At 30.6% G+C, this 27,894-nt stretch overlaps 1 protein-coding gene, 1 long non-coding RNA gene and 1 other non-coding gene across 3 annotated transcripts; all 3 read right to left on the bottom strand.

Annotated features, from left to right (window-relative positions):
• Window positions 1-7,430: 7,430 nt before the first annotated feature.
• Window positions 7,431-8,616, bottom strand: LOC149986329 (uncharacterized). Its single transcript, XR_016500936.1, has 2 exons — window positions 8,487-8,616; window positions 7,431-8,375 (listed from the first exon to the last, which is right to left on the bottom strand). It is a non-coding gene; the product is annotated as an uncharacterized LOC149986329 (long non-coding RNA).
• Window positions 8,595-10,874, bottom strand: LOC112277177 (uncharacterized). The gene is made up of 2 exons (XM_073531220.2): window positions 10,237-10,874; window positions 8,595-9,996 (listed from the first exon to the last, which is right to left on the bottom strand). The coding sequence occupies exon 2, from the start codon at window positions 9,861-9,863 to the stop codon at window positions 8,643-8,645; it is 1,221 nt and encodes a 406-aa protein (XP_073387321.1). The 5' UTR covers window positions 9,864-9,996; window positions 10,237-10,874; the 3' UTR covers window positions 8,595-8,642.
• A 58-nt stretch (window positions 10,875-10,932) lies between these two features.
• TRNAP-AGG (transfer RNA proline (anticodon AGG)) lies at window positions 10,933-11,004 on the bottom strand. Its single transcript has one exon. It is a non-coding gene; the product is annotated as a tRNA-Pro (tRNA).
• Window positions 11,005-27,894: the final 16,890 nt, after the last annotated feature.

Here is a 27,894-nt window from a genome sequence, read left to right as displayed (position 1 = left end):
AAGTTATAGGTATTTCCATTGAATTATAGAATTATTGAAGCTTACTTATGTGGCTTTTAGATCAAAATTCAAAAAGTAAATGACTATAATTCATAACAAAATCAACTATTTTACTTAATATTTGAAGATGAAATAAGTTTTATAATAATCTTTTTACTTTTTATTATTATCTATAGAAAATTGGCTTTTTAATGTGACATCATCTTTCTATCAAAGACATAAATCTTAAAGAATTAAAAGTTCAAAACACACTTGTGTTACTCAAAAAGACTAGATAATTACTCAAAGATGATATACTACTAAAATAAAAAGACTTGAAATAGGACTAAGGATTAGAAAGCCATTAATAAGGGTGAAGAAGACTTCTTTCTTGCCTCCATATATACTATCTAATTAAGAACTACTTAGTAATGCTTTATAGAACCTTCAATACATGTTGACTTTGCAAGATATATCTTAACTTGCAAGATAAGTTTTCTATATGTATGCCATATAGCTAGCTTATTTCATAAGTTACTAACACATTTGATACATGGTTAATTATTTGATCAAATTTCTAATCTATCAATCAACTACAAATTTGTGTAAAATCAAAATTACATCTATAAAGCTTCTAAGAAGCTTTTCTAAAAGATATTATGAAATTAATTTACTTTTATCTACTTCCACCTAATCATATAAATAGTTATTAAAATAAATATATATATATATATTGGTGTTATAATTCTTTCTTTTAGGGATGAGTTCCACAAAGACGGCCATCATCTTTCACGGATCTTACTACTCTTCATCTTGGTTTTGATGGATGTCAGTGATGAAAAGCTTCAACCTTCTTTGCTACATTTGCAAGATTTTTTGTTGGCTCCTATGTGTATTCATTTATATCATATCTATGCTAGTAAATAAGATATTTTAATTTATTTCAAAATTTCCAAAATCTAAGACTTCTTCTACTTGAAACTCTTGATTATTATCAAATTTTATAGGAAGAAGTGGCATTTGTCTTCTTCTTAAGATATTCATTGTATTATATAGCTCAAAAAGAAACACATAGAATATAGGATGGATTTTCATAAATTCCAATAGATGTTATCAATAAGCAATAGAATTGATATATTTATAAATAAAAAAAATGAATAAAAAAAAAAAAAAAAAAAAAAAAAAAAAAAAAAAAAATCCAAGCCTATGATAGTCTAATTTGTCACAAAAATAAGTAGTCTTGATATTGTGACAAAGTAACTATATCTTGTGACCCACATTGAATTATGGTAGTTCCTTGTAATAGACATCTATATTGATCTTTTGTCATTCTTGAGCTTCTTTTAATTGCATCTTTATTATTGTATGTAGCTTTGACAAATGATTTGCCAAATCTTCTACTACATGATTATCAATTTTTAAAAAATCAAAAATATTAAGTTATAGATAATAACCATAACTGGTAAAGAATATTATTTATTGAGTAGAAGAATATATAAAATTATTTTATGCAAACTTTGCCAATGGAAAAAAAATTGTCCAATTATCTTTTTAATAATTCATGATACATGTCAAATATTTCTCCAAAACTTGATTCACCCATTTTATTCGCCAATCAATTTGAAGATGAAAGATTAAAGATATTTTTATATCTACCTTTAATATCTTAAAAATAATTCTTCAAAATCTTGATACAAATTGTGTCTTTCTATCTAATATAATATCTTTTGATAATTCATGATACAAAAATATGTTATCAAAGAAAAGCTTAGCTATTTTTTTACTTAAAATAAATTTTTTTTGTGGCTCAAAATATACCATTTTGGTGAAGTAATCTACAACCACAAAACTAAGGATATATGAACTTGAACTTGGAAGATACATAATAAAACTTATAAAAATAGAAGACTATAGATGTTATGGTTGAAGAAGTCCATAGAATTGATAACAAGGAGTTTTTGATCTTGAACAAATATCACATTACTATACAAAGTCTTTCACATCCTTCTACATTTGAAACTACCAAAAATCTTTAGACATAAGCTCTAATATCTTATTGTATCAAAAATATCGTGCTACTAGAAAGTTGTAACATCTTTGAAGAACCTATAAACATGCATCTCTTTCTAAAACATATAGACAATTTTTGAAATAGAATAGGTTGTGGTTGAATTCAAACTTAAAAGTATCATAAGACTTAGAAGAAGTATACTTAATATTATGAATAAGAAGATTAAAGGACATATTTGATTGAATTTACTTCATAAAAGTTGAATCTAAAATCAATGTTGATTTTATTTTTTAAAGATGAAAATACTCTTGCTTTAAAAAAATTATTCTTAATTAATCAAAAGTTACATCTTCTTCTTTTGTTGCTAATTAAGAATGTCTAAAAATTATATTTGACAAATCTTATTATTTCTCATATCAATATGTGATCTTAAAATCAAATCTTAATAATGACACTCCAATGAACTTAGCAACTATTAAACATCTATAGTGACATGAAGTACTGAAGGTTTTTATTATTTATATATATATATATATAACTAAAGTAGAAGCACCTTTTAGATAATGAGACTAGTCTTAAAAAAAATCCACAATTACAAAAAGTTCTTTATAATAGATTTTATAATTGATCTCTGTTATAAAAAAAAAATTAAAATAAAAAGTTACTAGATGGAGTTTATCATCTATTCCTATTTATAACAATAGTGCATCCAAAGAAAATTTTGATGCATCTGATTTTATAGAAAATACCTTGGAAAAGTTGACATAATACAAGATTGGTGCAAAAATAAATTCCTTCTTTAAAACATCAAATAAAGCTTTGACTTCTTTACTCCACTTAAGTTTTTTATTATAAGAAAATGTATAAAAGAGGCTACAATTTGAAAAATATTTTTGATTAAGATCTAATAGTAATTTGCAAAGACCAAAAAGCATTATACATTTCTTAATATTTTTAAAATCTTCCAATTTATGATAGTTTAGAACTTTTTGGATCCATCATTAGAACTTTGTTGGAAATAATATATCTTAAAAAGTTAACTTGAATAATGTAGAAAAGACACTTTTTTATCTTAATATATAATCTTATATTTCTAAATTTTTGTAACACATGAAAAAAATAAAGTTCATATTCTTTTATATTTTTAGAATAGATTAAAATATTTTCTAAATAGAAAATAATAAAATTATCAAGATGTTAAAAAGTAATCAATTAAAAATATTCAATTGATGTTAAAAAATATCAGTCATTCACAATTGGTCCATTCATAAGTCCAAAAGGTATGATATTATTTTCAAAATATCTATATCTAATTTAAAAAGCAATCTTCCATTCATCTCCATCTTTGATGCAGATCATGTTGTATACTTTTCATGGATCTAATTTTATATAGATCTTTTTTTAATTGAGTTAGTCAAAAAGTCTTGAAATTAGAAATAAAAGATATCTATTTTTGATGGTGAATTTATTAAATCCTCAATAGTCTATTCACATCTATAGAAATCTATTATTTTTCTTTACAAATAAGATAGAAGCTTTTTTTAGAAATTTTGAATGGCATATGAAATTTTTAGCAAAGTTCTTATCAATGTATTCTTTTAGTGCAACCAACTCAATTTGCAATAAACTATAGATAAATTCAAATAGTACTTGAACTCTTTCTTGCAAATCAATTGAACAATCATAGGATTGAGATTCTAAAAGAATATCTATATTTTTATTTTCAAAAATATTCTAAATATCTTGATATTGGCTAGAAATACTACTTGACAACTTTTTACCATCAAAAATAGGCATGGCATATATAGCAAAAGATGACTCTTCTTTTGCCACGTATATGAAAGTTTTTGCTTCTACCAATAAGGATTTAGATGTATTAGACTTATATATTTTTACTTAGCTAACAAAATTTTAGATTAAAATATAAGAAAAATTGAGCTACACGAAATCTAATCTATTTGAGGATTATACTTTTTTAACCATGATAATTCTAAAATAACTAGATTAGAGAAAGATCTTATTATATTATTATATTATTGTGATCTCTAATTGCTACATCTATAAGAACAATCTCATGAATAACATCTCTAAAAGACAACAAACAACTATCTATGATTTTTACATATACAGATTTAGTTTTCTTGACTAGCAATATTTCTTGTTTTTTGAAAAAAAACTTTGTTTATAAAATAGGTTGAGGCTCACGAATCTAATAAGGCTAAGACTTTATGATTTTTTGGTCCTAAATAAACTTCTATTATGAAATAAGGTGAAAGATCTAAAAAACAAATATGGCCTTTACTAAGTGTTGAATATGATTCCAATTACATAGTCCCTAATATAGTTGGAGAAACTCATTTTTTAATACATTGTCTTCATTGGCAACCATGCTCCTCATTTTGTGAGTGCATTGTTTCTTTGAACAATGTTGAAAAATGTACTAAGCTTCTCCATAATATAAGTATAAACCTTTTTGACAACTTTGAGTCTTTTCTTACTTAATGAGAGATTTAAAACGTGTTATAGATTATGATCTTAATGAATAAGTTTTAGAAGCTTAAGAGTTACTATCATTACTTGACTTATTCTTCTCTTATCAAATCTTTATTTTTAACATCTTTCAAATAATTGATTATTGTACATAATTACATATGCAATAATTTATTCTAAAGAATTTTTTTTTAGCTTTATTTTTAATAAATCTTTATTATTATCCTTTAATTCATATTAAAATTGATTAATAAAGGCTTTTTCATTCCAATCCACATTACAAACAAGGTTTTAGAATTCAATAGCATATATGATAGCTAATTTTGATTCTTATTGTAAAGATAAGAACTTGATTTTTGCTATTCTTTCTTGATTACTTTTTCTAAATGTAGATATAAACTTTTCTAAAAATGAATTCAAATCATAAAGATATTATGACTCCTTTTCTATTAAAGGTGCAAACCAAAAGAAATCACTTCTAGATAAAAGTGCACCTATAAATCCAACTTGAGTAAATCTATTGAAATATTAGAAAAGATGCAATCTTAAATAGAGCTTAATTTATTGCAAAAATCATCAAAATTTTGGACTTATACCATCAAATGTCTCAAGAATACTAATCCTTACCTCTTTTAGGTTTAAAGATACAAGATTTCTTGAATTCGATTGTGAGACTAATCTACTTCCTTCCTTCAACTATATAACTTCTTGGTATAGACTTTGGATTACTTTCATAAGTAAATGAATAGTACTTTTGTGGTTGGTATTGATAATGCATGAAATTTCTATCCTAAGAGTGTAAAAAAGTTTATAAAAATTTGCAATAATTATAAATCTATTCTCACTTGTATCAAGTATAGCATTTATGATTATTCTTTTTTTTCAAATAATTTAATAAATACACAAGTTAAATTAAAAAAAGGTAACCTACAACTTCCAATGTCAAATGAAATTTTTTACAAAGAAAAATAATTTGCTCTCTTTAAGAAAAAATTAATATTAGAAAACTAAACTCTTTGTTTAAAGGTGGATAATTTACAACCTTCAAAATATAATATTAGAAGTAAAGTAATCCGCTCACTTCTAAAACAAGACAAGAACAATGACTTAATACTCTTCTCAAATTGTCAAAAATATAAATCTTAAAGAACTAAATATTCAAAATACTCTTATGTCACTTAAAAAGACTAGATAATCACTCAAAGATCATATAATATTAAAGTAGCATAGCTATTGCCAAAGACAAGAAGACTAGAAAGGCATTGACAAGATTGAGAAAGACTTCACTCTTCCTTCCATATATACTATATAACTAAGAGCTATGTGACAATGTTCTGTATAACTTCCAAGACATGTTGACTTTGCAAGACATATCTTAACTTGTAAGGCAAGTTTTTTATATGTGCACCGCATAATTATATTATTCTACAAGCTACCAACACATGTGATACATGGTTAATTTATTGACCAAGTTTCTAATCTATCAATCAATTACAATTTCGTATAGAGTCAAAAACACATCTATGAAGCTTCTAGAAAGCTTCTCTAGAAGATATTACAAAATTAATCTACTTTTATCTACTTCTATCTACTTCTATCTAATCATATAGATAATTATTATAATAAATATGTATATCTGTGACACCTAGTTGATATTAGCCACAAGTTGTCAAAATTAAAAAGTATACAATATTATTAATTCATTGTCTTAACACAAAATGTGAATTTTTTTAATTTCAATACAAATTGCATCATGTTTTTTATACATATTTTTCATGTATAAATTAAAAAATTTATAAGATTTTATTAAATTTTATAAACATGAAAAAATTAGATATATAAAATTTTATACCATGGTTTTTATATAATATGCAAATTAGATATTTAGATTCTTTTAGATATGATTCAAGCACATGACTCTAAATAATTTTTAAAAAAAAAAAAAAACAAAAAACAAAACAAAACAAAACAAAACAAACTTCCAATCATTAGTTATTGAATGAGAAAAATAAAAGAAAAAAAATATAGAAAAGAAAAAGAATGTTTGTTTTCAAATCAAAAAAGGCTAGAGAGACTTGAATTCAGATTAAAATACAAAAAAAAAAAAAAAAAAAAAAAAAAGAGTGGCATTATTCTTACTACCAACAATGTTAGCTATCAAGAAGGCCTTGCAAAAATTCATAAAGGACCACAAGGCTTATGGTCCATGCATCAAGTTGTAAGTTGCTCTTAATGCAACTTCTTTAGAAGTAAGGAACTTGTGGAATAAGTATCAATAGTTTAGTGGCTTATTTATAAAAATTTAAAGATCTATTTACATTTAAGAAACTTCCTTGAAGTATTTAAAAAAAAAAAAAAAAAAAAAAAAAAAAAAATCTACCTAACATATTCTACTTACTTATATTTATTTCTATTTACTTGATTAATATAGATATTTGTTATAATATGTTTGGTGGTTATTAAAATTTATCTTATAAGTAACTTTGTTATAAGTAACTTTATTTATGTAAAATCATATTTATTATAGATATTAGGACCACTTTATATTTAAGAGATAAGAAGAGATGCCCTAATTTTTAAATGATTTAGCAGATGAAATAAAGACCTTTCCTTCTCTTAACTTTGTACTTAGAAAAATAAGTCGCAAGATCTAAAAAAGAGAAGAAAAAAAATAAAATAAAAGAAGAAGTAGAATTCATTATTTTTATACATAACATAAATAGTTTTGTCTTTTGGAACTTCTGTTGGACTTATTTCAAAGAGGTGGGTTTTAGGAAAAAATTAAAAAACCATGTTGGAAAATACTATTTTTAACATTTACTGGTTGTTAGCAAATGATCCTCATGGTAGAAATTACAACCACTACAATGCATTTGTTGCAATCTCAAAAAGCTCAACATGAAATTCTTTAGGTCGATCAATGTAATTTCTACATTGAAACAACCACCAATTAAAATTAAATAGGTGTAGCTTGTTGTAACTTTTTCTCAAACACAGTTTGTAAATAATCGTCAGAGTGATAACAGACAATTTATGATCCCTCATCTATTCATAATCTGTGCTGTTGGTGACACATGCAGTAGGGTAGTTGGAGGTGGAATTTGATGGGACCTCGGCAACACGAAAACACGAGGCAGAAGCGATGCATTCGCGGATTGGGAAGGAGCTAAAGAACGAAGGGATTGGACGACATGTTTGATGGAAGGGAAGGGATTGAAAATTTCTACAAATAGACTGATACTCACTGTCAACTATCAGTGGCGAGGGAACTGCGTTACAGCAACGGGTATCTGGTCTAGTGGTATGATTCTTGCTTAGGGTGCAAGAGGTCGGAAGTTCGATTCTCCCGAAACCCCCTTCCTTCCTGTTTTTTTTTTCATTTTCATTTTCCTCCCAACTCCTCCCTACCTCCCCCTTTGCCTTGCTTTGCTTTGCTGCCCCACACACTCACTCTCTCTCTCTGGCTCTTCCATGTGCGCTGCTGCCTCCTCCACCCACATATAAACATACAATGCAAGTGGCTGCTCTCCTCCCTTGCTCATCATCCACTCCACTGTTGCTGCTATACCCACTACATCGCTCCCTTCTTCTCCTTCTCCTTCTCCGTCTCCTTCTCGGTCTCCTTCTCCCTCTCACCTCTTCTCCCTTCCCTTCCCTTCCCTTCCCTTCTCTCCTCTCCTCTCCTCTCCTCTCATCGCTCTGCCCATCCACCCATGCACCACTCCTGCTCCCTGTCGCTCCTGCTTGCTTCTCACCAACTTCTCGATCACTTCATTGCTGATCGATTCCCGGTTTGAACCATCACCAATTGTTGAAATCACGCATGAACCATGTGCGCGAACAAAGACAGCCTGCCTTGCATATCGTCTTTCCTAAAAGTTCACGCGTTCCAACACTGTTGACAGGAATTGCACGGGTGTCACATTTTGATGCACACTGTTGCACGCAGCTCTTCCACTAATCAACAGTGAAATACACGTTTGGGCACTTTTTGATCCTCTCTCACCTCAGAAATCCAGCTTGCCATCGACAACGCCTTGGCGTGGCTGTAACATCAATCCAGAATGAAGGTATGTGCAGCGCAAACGGCGGAACCATGCGATTTCAGACAACCTTGTCATTTTGGCGATTTCTTGCCAACTAAAACTTTATAAGTCTGCATCTACATTTGATGATCTGTTTTGGTCATTTTGGATTCCTTACCACCTCCAATCTGAACAGAAACATACGCTACTCTCTTTTTTGAGTTTCCGTCCAACTTAGACTTCTCAACTAAATTGTCAATTCCTGGCTTTCCCCAGCCTTCCAACTCCGCTTTCCAGCTTTCCAATTCGGCTCTATCCTCTACACTAGAATTCCCGACCATCTCCTCATGGCTTGATGAGACCACTGCTTTCACATTTGAGGTGACGGAGCTGGGTGCAGGAATTGCCTCTTTAGCGATACTAGGTGTTTCTGTAGCCTCTTCTCCAAGAAGCTCAAATGGAGAATCCTCTAAAATAAAGCTTTCATCCCGCTCGTACAGGACTGGTTCCGACAATCCAGTGCTATGCAGCTTCTCCTTCACCAGAGTGGACCGATCATCAGTAAACCAGCCGACGTCTGGAAGATTTGTAGAATCTGATAGACTCGTTGGAATTGAGAAAAGCTCTGGAGTGTGTTGAGGAGGCAGTTTTTCAAAGAACTTTATCTTTTCACCGTCCCAACTACATTCCAAATAAAGGGGAATATCTACTGGAACAGATGAAACTTTCATAAGCTGCATGGAAGACGACACCAAGTTGAAAGCTGCGATCGTTTCATAAAGAATGTGCACGAGTAACACACGCAAGCGAGCAAGCATAGCCATCATAGTGACGGCGAACGGCATGAAGAAGGCCTGACTCAATAGTCCGGCTATCGGCGAGCTCGCACTTAAGATGGGCTCTGCCATCAGCTGTAGTAGTCGAGCACCTCCCAGCAAACGCCGCTGGACAGTAACAGGCAGGGACTCCTTGGATTCTATGCGATGTCCCAGGCTGGTTAAGACAACTTTGGGAGGTACAACTTTTCTCTTCGAAAAGCAGACACAATAAGGAAGCGCCTCGACCACATGTTGGAGTCCAAACGACTGAAGCAGATGTAAATCTCGCCGCACTTGCATCAAACGACGAAAATAAATCGTTCTACGATGCTGATTTTGATTCTTGTACATAATTCTTTGAAAAATAGCATTTTCATCCCAAACTTGGGTCAACGTCGCTTTCAACCGAATTTGAATGGACGTTACCTCTTCCTCAATCTCCTTTCTGGCATCGGCGACATCAAAAGATGCATCCGATAATGTACTGAGACAGGCGGGCAGACGAGGAAGAAAGGACAGTGGCCCAGCTTCCTTCCCCATACTCAATCGTCACCAGCTCGTGGTCTAAACTTGTATCTACAGTCCCCTTGAGAACTGACCACAAGATTCAGTACCCTAACACTGAAAACTTCACTTCCAAAACCCGAAACCCTGATTCATGTGTCCATTTGCCCTGCAACTCAAAAACAGCCAACAAAATTTCACGCCACATTCGTAGTCATGAGAAGTTGAAAGAATAAGAAACCTTCACATCACACTATAAATCTTGCTCAAACCCACAATTTCAAAACTAATGATCATAGAATCGCGTTCCGATGCTGGGTTTTGAATATCATCTCACACATCGCGGTAAACAGTATGTCGATTCATGTCGTTCGTTTACAACCTTGAGCTTAGGAGAATAAAAACTAACCTCAAAGATTGTATACACCCTTGTCCTCATCGCGATACGTTACCGAGCATAATCCCCTTGGCCACCTTCATCGTCTACTCCGCTTCAGTCATTCAAAGACGCCCAGAACGAAGCGCTCAATCCTTACGCATCATTTTGAAATCGAAAAAAGAAACCCTAAAACATTATGTGGAATAAACGCGAGAAAATTCGCCGCAGAGTAGGCAATGCGAAGAGCAGAAAGCATGACGACACAGTCAATTATGAGCGCCGCCGCTGCCACAACAATTGACAACAGAATCGCACAGCGCTACGAGCCAGATCCAGGCCATCTAGAAAGGGAACGCGGGAACGTGCTATGACACTTCACAACAAACACCAATCAAAAATTACACATACACTGCTTGCCCATGGAAATTCCACATCATCTCACACGCAGGCCACACCGACTACTTGAAACTTTCCTCCATGAAATCATCGACAAGTTAGTACGACCTCCCCCAAGATAACTGGTGTGAAGATACACAGAGCCTTACCGTATATGTGAATGACTGAGTCCTTCGTGTGTAACCAGCACAGCAACGGTTGGGATGTGCAGTGCACATGCTGCGGTTGCTTTCGTGGCTGATTCCTGAGAGAATAGCCTTTGATCACCAACGCAGTGATCGAGAAGTTAGTGAGACGTGAGCAGGCCAAGGAAAAACAAAAAGTTTAGGGGGGGTATCGGGAGAATCGAACTCCCGACCTCTTGCACCCTAAGCAAGAATCATACCACTAGACCAGATACCCGTGGCCGAAGTGCCGTCCCTTCGCTACTGACAGCTGGCGGTCAGTACCGATTAATTTGTAGAGAACTGCAATCCGTTCCCTGCCTTCCCTTCCTGAAGTTGGCTTGGCTTGAAGGTGCTGCCCTTCACTTCCATCAAACATGTCGTCCAATCCCTTCATTCTTTTGCTCCTTCCTAATCCGCAAATTCTTTGCTTCCACGCTATGTGTTTGTATTGTTGGGGTTCCATCACATGCCACCCCCCAAAAAGTCTAAGGGCCTCCTTTAATGCTCAATGGGTGGACAATGCTATTTTTTGACTTTGCTTGCATCTAATGATCCAAGGCAAAGTCCACCCAATTCCAAAATCATTTTTATCAATGACAATATTGTAAAGCAATCAACAGTCTAATATCAAGCTAGGATTTCTTTTCAAATTAGGTTTTGTGATAGAATTTTATAAAATCCTCTACATTTCTTTCAAAATTCTAAATGATTTTTTAACTACCATATATATATATATATATATATTGATGAGTACTTAAAGTTAAATACATCATGTAGTCTAGGAAGTTGGATTCAAGGACAATGCACAAGCAAATTTTCCATCACTAATATATCCTACATCAGCTATAATCAACTTAATATTATCAATACTTTTAATTTCAATCATTGCCTTGTTCAATCTTTTCTTTACAATCACATCTTTGAAGTGATTTTTCATTAGAAGTACATAAGAATCATGTACTAACTTAAAAATGCCTACAAAAATATGTATAAACTCAGCTTTATGATCCATAATGGCTTTAATTATTATAAAATATTTATATTCACAATCACACTAATTTATTAATATGGATCTTGTAGGTAGAACAAATTAGATATGACAACAATCCAGACCATCATAATATTGTGGTATATCATAGATATTTTCAAATCAAAGTTTTATATTTTATATTAGAAGAAAAACTTTGGCCATTTTAAATAAAAAGGTAAAATAACATTAATTAATGCAATAATAAATTGCTTACAAATTTTTACACTTGTTGAATCATCCACACTAAAAACAATAACCCACAAAGTCATAAATGTCTCTAGTCCTAAGGCTTTTTCAAGCCTTTTCAATGCAATAACAACTTATTTAGGAACATTCATCAATGGCCTTCTGATATTAATTAGTTTAGGAAGATGATTCTTCTTCAATTATTTATGTACCAAATCACAAACTTATAAAAAAAAAATTAAAATAGATAATCAAAAAAATTGACAAAAGCATGTAAGATCTTCTTGCATCATCAAAGTTAAGAGTTTTTTCTACTAATGAATTCTACATAGCTTGGTATAATTAAGACCACCTTTTGATCCAAATTTATTCATCTTACAAATCTTAGAAATAAATATTTTTTAAAATAATTATTTATATTTCATAACTAAATGAATGACCAAAAAAAATTCTTCAACTTTCATTTTATATTTTAAAATTTACAAAGTTGATACTCTCGGCATTTTTTTTGTTTGACTTTTTTCAAATATTCCATAAATTTTCAATTGTACCATAGTTCCAACTAATATTGTTGCTACTTCTATAGCAACAATTATAACTCTAATGTTGGAATTGTCTATATAACATGATCTTTACAAAAAAGTGTGTGATTGATTTTAAATAAAAAATGAATGTCAATGTTAAAAAAATCAACTATTAAGATTATCAGAATAAAAATAAAATAAGAAATTAATGAGAAAAACAATGGTTATACAAAATGACATTGATTTCTCAATGGATTTTTTTTTTTTTAATGATATGATAGGTCATTCTTATAATAAATAATTTATACATGATAATTAAAACTATTGCTTATTTAAAAGAGCATTATTAATTATTTTTATGCCATTGCTCAAATTAAAAAGAAAATTTACTTAATATTGTTCCATAGAGGTGGCACTATCCATTCTCTTACATTCTAATTTTATTATATCAAAATGGTACAATTCTTTTAATTATAATTTTTATTTATATAAGTATATGTATCCATTTTCTCACATTCTAATTTTACCATATCAAAATAGTGCAATTATTTTAAGTATAATTTTTATTTCTATAAGTCTATGATTTATCTATGATGAATATCCTCTTGATCATGTACATTACTAATGGCTTTAATAAATTTAAGCCTAGTCTTATCTATAGAAGTTAATGCACCATTTGCAACCTTCATTGATAAGTGATGTTTTTTGGAAGAATAATCAATGGATGATTTACTACTATTTATAATTCACAAAATGTCATTGTTAAAAATGCCAAAAAATATTTTCATTTAATTTATATAATAAATTTAAAATATCTTCATATATAATATTTACATATATAATATCCAAAAAATAAAATATAAAATTTGAAAATATACCAATTAAAGATGCCATTATTCTACTTTCAAGGAAAAGGCTTCTAATATCCATATCTTATGAAGTTTTAAAAAACTATTCCAACATTGCTATATATGTGGTTTGATTCAATGGTGACTCTGGAATTCTTTTTGATGGTTTTTTATAATCCAATAGATGCATAGAAAAATAACTCAACTGACTAAGGAATGTTTTTTATTCAAAATCTATCCTTTTACAATGACAAATAGATATTATCTTAGTTTTGTAAATTCTACTATCTTTAGTACCATGAGCTTCTTCCAATTTTATTTTAATCTCATCTTCTAATTGTATTTTAAGCTTTATTAACTTAGGATTTCAATTGAAATTAATAGAAGATCTTTAAAAATATATTTTCTATACAAAAAAATTATAATAAATATTTGAAGAATATTAATCTTCATAAGTTAAATTTATATTTTTTAAGATTTTTGAAATAATTAAAATCAATAAAATTGGATTTTTCATGATTTTTGTAAAAAATATATATAAATAAAATTTTTAAATTTTTATTTATAGTAATTTTTATTTATACTTAAAAATTAGAAGTTCAAGAAATATGAAATAAATGTTAATGTATTAAAAATAGAGAGTTATGTTAAAATAAAATAAATAAATAAAAATATTCTTACAAACTCACATATTTTTTTTGAGCTTGACTTTCACAAGCTCCAAATTCCTCTATATCTACAACAAGATTTTTTTACTTCTAACCACATTTCTAAATATTGAAAAGAACTAAAATGTGTTTGATTTTATTTTTTAAATAGGAAACTAAATTTTCATAAGAAATAATAAAAAGATATGATAATTACCTATTATTATAAATATATATATATATATATATATATTTATTTATTTATTTATTTCAATAGTTACTTATATAATTAAATAGAAGTACATAAGTATAGATTAATTTCATAATATCTTCTAAATAAGCTTTCTAAAAGCTTCATAGATATAGTTTTGACTTCACACATGTTTATGTTTGATTGATAGATTAGAAACTGAGTCAACAAGTATCATGAACATACACATATAAATCAATAATTACCTATATGATTAGATAAAAATAGGTAAAAGTAATTTAATTCTATAATATCTTTTATAGAAGCTTCTTAAAAGCTTTTCAAGGACATGAATCTCAAAGAAAGAGAATCCTTGATACACTCTTATGTCATTAAAGAGAACTAGAAATCACTCAAAAGGTAATGTAATATTTACTAAAATGGCTATTGCCAAAAATAAGAAGACTAGAAAGTCTTGAAACAAGACTAAGGACTAGAACGGCATTGATAAGAGTGAAGAAGGCTTCATTCTTGCCTCTATATATACTCTTAACTAAGAGCTATATGGTGATGTCCTATAGGACCTCCAAAATATGTTGACTTTGTTAGCCACATGTCTTAACTTGCAAGGCAAGTTATCTATGTATGCACCACATGGTTAGCTTATTCTACAAGCTATTATGCGGAGTTAACTTGTTCCACAAGCTACCAACACGTGGTTAACTTGTTGGCCATGTTTTTGACATACAAACACATCTAAAATCAAAACCGAGCTTATGAAGCTTCTAAGAAGCTTTACTAAAAGACTTTATAAAATTAATCTATATTTACCTATTTCTACCTAATCATATAAGTAATTATTGAAGTAAATGTATATATCCATGATATTATCTCTCCTTTTAGGGACGAGTTCGAAAAGGAGAGGTCTTCATATGTTGAAGAAGTTTAAGATGTGGCAAATTGTATTTACCACATATTCCAATCTTTACTCTCTTTGAAGATAGTTGATAGGCCCTTTTAGCCATCAATAGTATCTCATACCAAGGCGAGAAGACCACCCTGTTATTTGGTTGTTTTTGAGGCCTTTGTATCTTCCTTCAAATAAAACATTTGAAGTATCGTGATGAGTTGTTCCTACTTCTAATAAAATGACCAAATAATAAGAGTCTCTTCTAAGGTTGTGATACCAAACACATTATATTTTTCCATCTATACAAAGAAAGACATGTCATTCTTGAAGATCTTCATCTGGATTCTATTGTCTTGAAGGTTATGACAATTGCAATGTCTTTTCTAGTAAATCCACAAATGAAAGCTTTTGAATTGAATTTGGTGGTTGTTGGTTCTCCATCTCTTTAGCATCACAAATATACACAAGCTACAAAAAAAGATAGAAGGTAGAATATTATCTTCCTTTGATCTTAGTTCTTTTATAGCAAAGATTTGCTATACTTTATTTTGATTTTGATGGATTTTGTTGATGAAAAGCTTCAACTCTTTTTTGTTGTATTTATAAGATTCTTTAATGGCTCCCATGTGCATTCACTTTTATCATATCTTCACCAATGAACAAGATATTCCAACCTATTTTGATGCCACCTTGAGTCTAAGACTTCTTCCACCTCGAACTCCTCATTATTATCTACTTCTATAGGAGGAGGTGGCATTTTTCTTCTTCCCAAAATATTCATTGTCTTATATGACTCAAGAAGGGACATGTGAAATACAAGGTAGATTTTTATAGACTCCGGTAGATATAATCAATAAGCAATAAGATTGATTTATTTTCAAACAGAAAAAAGTCTCAGCTTACAATAGTCCAACTTATCACAAAGACGAGTAGTCTTGATATTGCAATATAATAACCATATGTTGAATTGTAATTGCTCCTTGTGATAGGCATCTATGTTGGTCTTTTGTCATCCTTGAGCTTCTTTTAATTGTATCTTCATTGTTGCATGTAGCTCTAATAAATGATTTGCTAAATCTTCCATTGTAGGATTGTTAACTTTTAAAAAATTAAAAATAATAAGTCATGGATGATAACCATAATTAAAAAAGAAAGGTATTTGTTGAATAGAAGAATGTACTGAATTATTGTACGCAAACTTTGACAATGATAAAAGAATTGTTTAATCATCTTGATGATAGTTGATGGTATACCTCAAATACTGCACCAAAATTTGATTCACTTGTTCCATTTGTCCATCAGTTTAAGGATGAAAAGTCAAAGAAAGCTTTATATCTATGTGATTGCTCGTTTTATTTATTCTGGAAGAAACCTTCTAGAATAAACCCGTGTAGGAAGATTCGAACATAGAGAATGACTACTTGCTTAAGCGTTCATGTTAGGATCACACAATCAATTACCTCCTGAATATATCGTCTCTATTTCCAATATCTGAACACACAAGGAAACTATAATCTCTTCCTTCACCTTAACGGTCTCTTCCTTACAGCAATTCAGTCATACCAATAATTGCTATTTCTACCAATATATTCACTCTCATAATCTCCAACTGTAATACTATGCCCTCACAGCTTTCAACACACAATTACCTTCATTCCAATCACTAGAATTCTTCACATAGAACAACCGTTCACATTACGATATTTTACACAAACATAAACTCATTCTCTCTGTTGAACTACAATCAGATTTCAGCATTCAATCTTTCTTCTTCTCAAATAATACCAATCACTTTTCCATTCCATAATTCACTTTACAATATTCAGAAACTCTCAATCCTCTTATTCAAAGAAAATAACAAAGAAAAGAAAAGAGGTAGCACCAAGCTTACTCCGCCTCACAACTATCACAGCAATTGCCCTTGGCTCATGACTATCACAGTCTGGCACCTTAATTAACTTCTACAACTCCTATATACTTTCCCCTGATTCTCCAGATTCTAACCGTAATTCTGTAATTAACCGCTTTTAAGAACTAAATGACTCATCCCTTGTCATGATGTAATATGACTAGTAGGTGAAAGGGTGAAGAAATATATCATGTTTTGAGGATCTCACTTCAAAAATATTATAGCAAATTATCTTGGAAAAATAGATATTAGTAAAAGGGTAGAAAAATTTAAGGTGCTAATGCTGCCTTTTTACAAATTATGCTTCTATTTACTTTGTAAGGCCATAAATAAGGCAAAACAAGCTAGATTAGAAAAATAAAGAATATAGACATATGTAGGGAGGAGTTAGGAGTGCAAATTAGTAAAAATTACCTCAAGAAGACGAAAGTTGATACCCAAAGAGGGCCGGTTATGAACCAGGGTCGAAATTAGACCCTGAGGCACATAACCGAGTCTCGACGACGATTCCAGGACTCTTTGGCAGATCGGAGAGTGGGATTTGATAGAAGATTGAATAAGGTTTTTATGGGCATTGATTTTGGATGATTTTTAGTTGATATGACTTTGTAAGAGCTTTGCAAAGTAGAGGTTTGTTTCAGATAACTTCGAATTTATGAAATAAAATAGGGTTTATGTTTTGAGTGATTTTGAGAGTTTTATTGCAGATCTATAGGTGAAATTTTTCTACGAATGATTATAGTTGTCTTAAATACATGTTGTGAATTTGAGCTCGATCTAATGGTTGAAGTGAGAGATATTGAGGTTTAAGCGGGTCAAGGTCTCAAAAAGTAGAATTTTAGGTCTAGTGAGAGTTTTAAAGATTTCATGCAATCTATTAGTTGGATTGGAGTAAAACTTATGTGAGAGGGTATAAGACTTGTTTTTTTATGTCCATGAGAAATTTGAAACCAATCGAACGATACAAAGAAGAGAAATTGGCTCTGGAAGGTTGGCATCAAGATTGGAGAAGGAGGTCGGCTAACATCCGAACATATTTTTGAGGTTTTCGTCAATTTGATAACTCCGATCCTTTTCAAATTGTTTTGTACGTGTTTTAAACTTGATTTTTAAGAAGTATGCAAATTTTGAATTGAGAAAAACGGTTTATTCATTAGATATTGAGGTTTAAATCTGTCATAGGAATTACTAGGATTTGGATTAGGATTTGGCTAGGGTTCGATTTAGGGTTTGAATTAGGATTTGGTTAGGGTTTGATTTAGGGTTTGGATTAGGGTTTGGATTAGGGTTTAGATTTTGGTTAGGATTTGATTTAGGATTTGAATTAAGATTTGGTTAGGGTTTGATTTAGGATTTGGATTAGGATTTGGATTAGGATTTGGAATTTGATTTAGGATTTGGTTAGGGTTTGGATTAGGATTTGGATTAGGTTTTAGAATTTGGTTAGGGTTTGATTTAGGATTTGGATTAGGATTTGATTTAAGGTTTGGCTAGGGTTCGATTTAGGGTTTGATTTAGAGTTTAAGGTTTGAATTAGGATTTAGGGTTTGGTTAGGATTTGATTAAGGATTTGAATTAGGGTTTGATTTAAGGTTTGGTTTAGGGTTTAGGATTTGGACTAGGATTTAGGATTGGATTAGAGTTTGGATTAGGATTTAGGATTTGGTTTAAGGTTTGTTTAGGATTTAACTTAGGATTTAGGATTTATTAGGGTTTAAGATTTAATTAAGTTTGGTCTAAAGTTTGAGTGAAATTCAATAGGATTTTAATTATAATTAAATTAAGGTTGAATTGACATATATTTGGGTAATATTTGTGATCATTTTAATATTTTTTTAAGAATTTTATTATTTATTTGAAATTTCTTTGAATTGTTTTGAATTTGATTACATTTTTTTACCATTATTATAGTCTAATTAGAGCATTTTTAGTATTCTATTAGAATTAGGATTTTATTATCGCAATTTCTATTCTTCCTTTTACAGCCAAGTGCTCAGAGCATTCTCAAGCAAGACTTCACACATTACAACACCGTCCTCTTGAATTTCCTATTATATGGACTATTAATATATTTTACCAATATCTTTTTAAAATGAATTAATATCTATTCTACAATCTACCTTTAAAATCTTGAATAAGATTCTTCAAAATCTTGATACAAATTGAGTTCTCCTATCCGATATAATATCCTTTGGTAATCCATGATAGCAATAAATATTATCTATAAAAAACTTAACTATTTCTTCACATGAAATTTATTTTGTATATGGTACAAAATGTGCCATTTTGGTGAAACAATCTATGATTACAAATATGGAATTATATGAACCTGAGACTGATAGATCCGTAATAAAATCCATAGAAACAGAAGACCATGGTTCTTTTGGAATAGATAATAGTTGAAGAAGTCCATAAGATCGATGGCAAGGAGTTTTGGATCTTGAACAAGTATTGCATGATTATACAAAGTCTTTTACTACCTTCTAATATTTGAAGCCACCAAAAATCTCTTGATATTAGCTCCAAAGTCTTGTTGTATCTAAAATGTTTGGCTATTAGAAAATCATGATGAACTTGAAGGACACGTAATCATGCCTTACTTTTTGAAATATATAGGCAATCTTCGAAATATAGTAGGTTGTTTTTGAATTCAAACTTTGAAGAGTCATAGGACTTAAAAGAAATATTCTGGATATCATCAATAAGAAGATTACAGAACATACTTGATTGAATTTGCTGGATAAAGGTTGAATCAATAGTTTATGTTGATTTTATTGCTCAGAGATGAAAATGCTCAAGCTTCAAGAGGATAGTTCTTTGTTGATTAAAAGATATATCTCTTCCTTTTGGTGGAAGATAAGAACATCTAGAAAGGGTGTTTGATAGACCTTACTGTTTTTTGAGTCAATAAGTGATTTTGAAATTGAATTTGGATAGAAACATAGTCCAATGGGCTTGACAACAATTCAAAATATGTGCTGACATAAAGTACTTGAGGTTCTTATGATCCATATATATGGTGACTTGACTTGAAGTGCCTTCTAGATAATGATGCCATTCTTGAAATGAATCCACAATTGCGAGGAGCTCTTTATCTTGGATCTCATAATTAATCTTGATTATTAAAAAAAAATTAGAATAGAAAGCTATTAGATGGAGGTTGTCATTTTTTCCCATTAGTGATAATACGGTATCTATAGCAAAGTTTAACGCATTTATTTCTACAAAAAATGTCTTGAAAAAATCAATGCAATGCAAGATTGATGCAAAAGTAAACTCCTTCTTTAAAATATCAAATGATGCTTTTGCTTCTTTATTCCACTTAAATTTGTCTTTACAAGTCAAACATGTAAGTAGAGTTGTAACTTGAAAAAAGTAATTAGTAAAACCTAAAAAATATTATACATCTTATATTATTTTTGGAATCTTCTAATATATGATAGTTTGGACCTTTTTAGAATCCATCATAAGGCCTTTGCCAAATTCTCATCAATCTACTCCTTTAATGCTGCCAATTCATTTTGTAATAAATTCTAGATTAGTCCGAATGGTGGTTGAGCTCTTTCTTGCAAATCAATTGACCAATCATGAGGTCAATGCTTTGAAAGAATATCTACATTCTTCTTTTCAAAAACGTCTTGAAATTATTGATATTGGCTAAGAATACCACTTGATATTTTTTCACCATTAGAAATAGGCATAACATATATAGCAAAACACAATCTTTTTTTTGCAACATGCATAAAAGCTCTCGCATCTATCAGTAAAGGTTTGGATGTACTAGACTTTTATGTTTCTTCTTCACTAATTCAATCTTTGATTATACTACTAGAAAAATTAAGATTATGAGAAATCCAATCTATTTGACGATTATATTTTTTTTGCCACAATAATCCTAAAATAACTAGATTTTATAGAGATCTTATTATATTAAAAACTACATTGTTATGATCTATAATTATTACATCTAAAGGAACAATTTCATGGGTAGTATTTTTAAAAGACAACAAAAGACCATCTATGACTTCTACATGTACGGATTTAGTTTTCTTGACTAAATATATTTTTTGATTTTTGAAAAAAATTTCAGATATAAAATAGGCTGAGGCTTCTAAATCAAATAAGGCAAAGTCTTTGTGATTTTTAGGTCCTAAACATACATCTATTATAAAACAAAATGAAGGGTCTGAAGAGAGAATAGGACTTTTACTTGGTGTTGCACATGATTCAAGCCGTACAGTCCCTATTATAGTTGAAAAAACTCATTTTTTGACACATTATCTTCTTTTGTAATTATGCTCCTCATTTTGTAATTGTGTTGCTTCTTTGGATAATATTGAGCAGTGTGCTTAGATTCTCTACAATATAAAAACAAATCCTCTTGGCAACATCGAGTCTTTTTCTACTTTGTGAGAGATTTAAAACAAGTTGTATCAATTTGTATTAGTTTCGAAGTTGATGAATATGTTTCAAAAAAACTTGGAAGTTACTGCCATTACTAAACTTGTTCCTCTCGAGCCAAGTCTTTGTTCTCGACATCTTTCAAATAATTGATTATTGCATGCAATGGCTTGAATAATAAATTATTCCAAAGATTCTAGTTTTGGCATTGTTAATAACAAATCTTTGATATCATCCTTCAATCCATATCAAAATTGATTGATAAGTGCTTTGTCATTCTAGTCCACATCACAAACTAGGTTTTGGAATTCAATAGCATATATGATAGTTAATTATGATCATTGTTGTAAAGATAAGAATTTGATTTGTGCTACTCGTTCTTGATCACTTTCTCCAAATGTGGTTGTAAATACTTCTAAGAATGAATTCAAATTATAAAAGAGTCACTAATCTTTTTTCATTAAAGGTGCAAACCAAGAGAGATCACTTCCTGAAAGAAGTACGTCCATGAATCCAACTTGAGTAAATCCATCAAGATATAGAAAAGAGTGCAATCTTAGATAGAGCTTGACTTATTGCAAAAATTATCAAAATTTTGATCTTGTTCCATTATACTTCTCAAGCATACTAATCCTTACTCCTATCATACTTGAAAAAGCAAAACTCCTTAGATTTGATTATAAGGTTGATCTACTTGCTTCCTTCAATTGTATGACTTCTTCTCGTAGACTCTCAACTTCTTCCATAGGTGTAGGTATAGTACCTCTATGATTCACATTAGAAATACATGAGATTTATACTCTAAGAGTATTGACAAGCTCATGAAGATCTATAATAGTTACAAATCTATTCTTACTTCCGCTAGGAATAGCATCCATAGTCTTTCTTTCCATAGGCAATTCAAACAAATTCAAAAAAAATAAATTAGAGGAAGGTAATTCACAACCTCTAATAAAAAATTTTACAAAGAAGGATAATCTACTCTCTTTAAAGAAAGATCAGTGTTAAAAAATAAGATATTTTTATTTAAAGGTAGATAGTCCGCAACCTTTAAAATACAATAATAGAAGAGGGATAATCCACTTACTTCTAAAACAAGGTAGAAACAATATGTTAGCATTCTTGTCAAACTGGCAGGAACATGAATCTTAAAGAAAGAAAATCCTTGATACACTCTTGTGTCACTAAAGTGAACTAGAAATTATTCAAAAGGTAATGTAATATTAACTAAAATAGCTATTGCCAAAAATTAGAAGACTAGAAAGTCTTGGAATAAGACCAAGGACTAGAACAACATTGATAAGAGTGAAGAAGGCTTTACTTTTGCCTCCATATATACTCTTAACTAGGAGCTACATGGTAATGTCCTATAGGACCTCCAAAACATGTTGACTTTCTTAGTCACATCTTTAAACTTGCAAGGCAAGTTATCTATATATGTACCACATGGTTAGCTTGTTCCACAAGCTATTATACAAAGTTGACTTGCTCCACAAACTATTAACATGTGATTGACTTGTTCGCCAAGTTTCTGACATACAAACACATCTAAAGACAAAACCGAGTCTATAAAGCTTCTAGGAAGCTTTTCTAAAAATCTTTATAAAAATAATCTATATTTATCTATTTCTACATAATCATATAAATAATTATTAAAATAAATATATATATATATATATATATCTATGATAAAGCTTTATAGATACTACTTTGACTTTATAGGTATCTATAAATAACTTTTAAGGTTAGAAACATAGTTAATAAGTTGGCCATATACCACACATGTTGATAGCTTGAAGAACAAGCTAACTATGTAGTTGACACGTAGAAAACTTGCCTTGTAAGCTAAGGCATTTGTCTTGCAAAGTCAACACATATTAGAAGTCTTATAAAACATTGTCATGTAGCTCTTAGTTAGATAGTATTTATAGAGGCAAGTGTGAAGGCCTCTTCATTTTTGTCAACTCTTTTCTTGCTTCTAGTCTAGATTTAAGAGTCTCTAGTTTCCTTCTCTTTTGGCAATAACCATTCCAATTTCTTTTTAATATACATACTATCTTATTGCTATTTTGTCACTTTTCTTTTAACACAGACTTTTTAAGTTTATGCATCTTCTTCTAGTTTATATTCTTAACAATAAGTTAATCATGTGTCATATATATTGGTAGCTTGTGGAACAAGCTAATTATATAGCACATATATAGATAACTTGTCTTATAAGTTTAAATATATATCTTACAAAGTCAATATATTTTAGAAATCCTATAAAATATTGCCATGTAGCTCTTAATTAGAGAGTATATATAGAGGCAAGAGTAAAGCCTTCTTTACTTTTGTCAATAGCTTTCTAGTTTTTAGCCTTATTTCAAGATTTTTTAGTCTTCTTGACTTGAGCAATAGCCATTCTAATTTAATAATATATCATCTTTGAATGATTTTTTAGTCTTTTTGAGTGACACAAGAGTATATCAATCTTTTATTTTTTTGAGGTTAATGTCCTTGATAGTTTAACAACACTACTAACTTATTGTTCTTATCTTATTTTAAAATGAGTGGATTTTTTTACTTGTATTGATGTGTTTTAAAGATTACAGATTATCTACCTTTAAATAAATAATATTATTTTTTAATACTAATTTTTTTCCTTAAAGAGAGTAGATTATCCTTCTTTGAGGAAATTTTTATTTGATATTAGAGGTTGCAAATTACCTTCCTTTAATTTAATTTTTAAAATTTCCTTGAATTATCTATAGAAAGAAAGATTATGGATGCTAGTCTAAGGAGAATCTTCAAGTGAGAATAGATTTACAACTATCTTCATGAACTTTTTAATACTCTAAGAATAAAAATCTCACATATTTATAATATGAATCACAAATATACTATTCCTAAATTTATAGAAAAATTCTAAAATCTATGCCAAAAAGTTTTATAATTGAAAGAAGTAAGTAAATCACTTTTACAATGAAATTCAAGAAGTTTCACTTCTACAAGCATAAAAGAGGCAAAGATTAGTACGCCCAAGAAGTTTAATGGAATAAGATCAAAATTTTGAGAATTTCTATAACAAGTTAAGCTCTATTAAAAATTGCATCCTTTCCAATACTTTAATATATTTATGCAAGTTAGATTTGTAGGTGTATTTCTATTAAGAAGTGTCTTCTTTTAATTTCTACACTTGAAAAAAAAAAGATTCATGACTAATCTATTATTTGAATTCATTCTTAGAAGTATTTATGGCTACATTTGGAAAAATTTATCAAAAAAGAGTAGTAAAGACTAAACTCATATTGCTACAATAAGAATCATATTCAACCAATACATATGCTGTTGAATTCCAAAATCTTGATTATTCCATGAATTAGAATGATAAAGCCTTTATCAATGAATTTTGATGTAGACTAAAAGATAATATCAAAGTTTTATTATTAACAATGTCAAGAGCATATTTATTAGAATAATTTATCACTTAAGCTATTACATGCATCAATCAATTCTTTAAAAGATGCTAAAAACAAAGATTTAATTAGAGAAGAACAAGTCATGCCATAGCAACATCTTCTAAGTTTTCAAAAGCATACTTGTCTAGGCCAAAGCCTATGCAAATTGACATAGTACATTTTAAAACTCTTATTAAGCAAGAAAAGACTTATTGTTTAGAAGGTCTGTACCTATATTGAGGACAATCCAAGTATACTACTTAACATTATTAAAAGAAGCAACACAATCACAAAATGAGGAGCATTGTTACCAAAGAAGACAATGAGTCAAAAAACAAGTTCTTTAGCTACAATAGGAACCATGTGTCACGGACATACATATAATTACCTATATGAATAGATAAAAGTATGTAAAAGTAGATAAAAGTAGGTTAATTGTGTAATATCTTCTAGAGAAGCTTCTTAGAAGCTTCATAGATGCTGCTTTGACTTTATAGGAATCTATAGTTGACTTTTAGGCTAGAAACTTGGTCAACAAGTTAGCCATGTACAATGCATGTTGGAAGCTTAAAGAACAAGCTAACTACGTGGTCCATCCATAGAAAACTTGCCTTGTAAGCAAAGGCATGTGGCCTAGAAAGTCAACATATATTGGAGGTCTTATAGAACATCGCCACGTGGCTTCTAGTTAGATAGTATATATAGAGGCAAGAGTGAAGCCCTCTTCACTCTTGTCAACTCCTTTCTTGCTTCTAGTCTAGTTTCAAGGGTCTCTAGTTTTCTTGTATTTTGGCAATAGCCATTCCAGTTTCTTTCTTAATATACATATTTCTATTTTGTCCTATTTCTTTTTGAGAAAAGTCTCACTTACTCTTTAGCTTTCATCGAGTTCTTGTCCTTGACAGATTGACAAGAGTACACTTACAATATGAGAGCTTTGTCTTTTCTTGATTAAGAGTGGATTACCCCTTTTTCTTGATAAGACATAAGCGCATTAGAAGTTGCGGATTACCCTCTTTTAAACTCATATTGTTCTTAGTATTTTCTTTGTTATCAATTCCTCTCTTCTATTTGTTTTGAGCGTTATTAGACATCTTCTCTTTTCTAAGTGCTACTATGGCAGAGCTTGTTGAAATGAAGAGTGCAATGGCACAGATGCAAGAACAATTGAGGGAGTTAATGCTTGCGATGCATCAACTCAATTTACCACCACAAGGAGCAACAAGAATGGTAGGAAGTGAAGATATAGAGATGATTGGGGCTGCTTCAACATCTGCACCAAACCATGTCCCTTCTCCCAGAATGGAACACCCTTCGAGTGTTAGAGAATCGAGAGTGGCCTTACCCGAGAAGTTTGATGGTACCAGATCCAAGTTTCGAGGATTCATCAATCAGGTCCAATTAGTGATTGAACTTCAACCCCAGAGCTATCCAACTCCAGGGTCACAAGTTAGATTCATTGGTACACTTCTTTTAGGTTCAGCATTGTCATGGTTTTCATCTTTTCTTGAACGACGAGATCCAATATTGGATAATCTGGAGGCTTTTTTGGCGGAGTTTCGATCCATGTTTGGAGAACATGATGCAATTCGTGTTGCAACCAACAAGATCCGTATTTTGCGACAAGGCAATCGATCAGTAACATTATATGCTTCACAATTTTGACAACTTGTAACTGATATCAAGTGGGATGATGCCGCACTTGTGAGTCAATTTCTCTACGGATTACAATATGAGGTAAAGAAATTGATGCTTAATTTACCTGATCCTCAAACATTGAGTCAAGCAATTGACTTTGCTGTGAAGTGCGACAATCAATTTTTTGAATTTCGATCTGAGAGTCGCACAAGTAGGCCTCAACGTTACTACAATTCAATGGCAACACCGACGTCTCCTCAACACATACCTTCAGAAGTAGAGGATATGCAAATTGATGCGGTATGTTTCAAACCTCTTACTGAGCAAGAAAAGTCTCGTCGTCGACAAGAAGGATTGTGCTTATATTGTGGAGAACCTAAGCACACTGCTCAACATTGTCCAAAGAAGCGACGTAACTACAAAATGAGGAGTACGGCTGTCAAAGAAGACAGTATGTCAGAAAACGAGTACGTCCAGCTACAATAGGGACCGTGCGGCTGGAATCTTGTACAACTTCTAATGAAGGTCCTATCCTCTCCTCAGAACCATCTCCTTGTTTTATAATAGATGTGCGTTTAGGACATAATAATTACAAAGCCTCTGCCTTGGTAGATTCAGGAGCCTCAGCTTGTTTTTTAGATGAAGAATTTGCTAGATGTCATAGAATATCATTAATACAAAAAACTAAACCTGTACACGTAGAAGTCATAGATGGTCGTCCGTTGTCTTCTGGAGATGTAACTCACGAAACACTTCCTGTAGATGTAGTAATAAATGGTCATAGTAGTTGCGTAATTTTTAATATAATTAGATCTCCCTCTAATCCAGTAATTTTAGGCTTATCATGGTTAGAAAAGTATAATCCTCGAATAGATTGGATTTCTCGTAAACTTGATTTTCCTCAGAGCATTAGTAACAGTTCTATTAATCAAGTAAAAAAACCATGAGTCTAGTATAGTAAAACCCGCACTTATAGGTGCAAAAGCATTTATACACACAGCAAAAGAAGGATCAACTTTTGCTATTTATGCTGCACCTATTTCTGAAAGCGTAAAGACTTCAAGTGGCATTCCAAGTCAATATCAGGATTATCAAGACGTTTTTGAGAAAAAAAATGCGGATATTCATCCTGAGCATCGCCAATACGATTGTTCAATCGATCTCAAGGCAGGAACTCAGCCACCATTTGGACCAATTTACAGTTTATCGCAAGATGAGTTGGCTGAACTCAAGACATATATTGACGAGAATTTAGCGAAGAATTTCATACGCCATTCAAAATCTCCAGCAGGAGCTCCAATTTTATTCGTAAAGAAAAAAGATGGATCTTTACGAATGTGTGTTGACTATCGAGGACTCAACAAGATCACAATCAAGAACAGGTATCCATTACCTTTGATAT

Source organism: Physcomitrium patens, chromosome 25 (genome assembly GCF_059467195.1).
Source record: "Physcomitrium patens ecotype Gransden chromosome 25, ASM5946719v1, whole genome shotgun sequence".
In the NCBI taxonomy this organism is placed as follows: Eukaryota; Viridiplantae; Streptophyta; class Bryopsida; order Funariales; family Funariaceae; genus Physcomitrium; species Physcomitrium patens.
The sequence above is the reverse complement of the archived record's forward strand: the minus strand, read 5'-3'. Positions and strand labels throughout refer to the sequence as shown.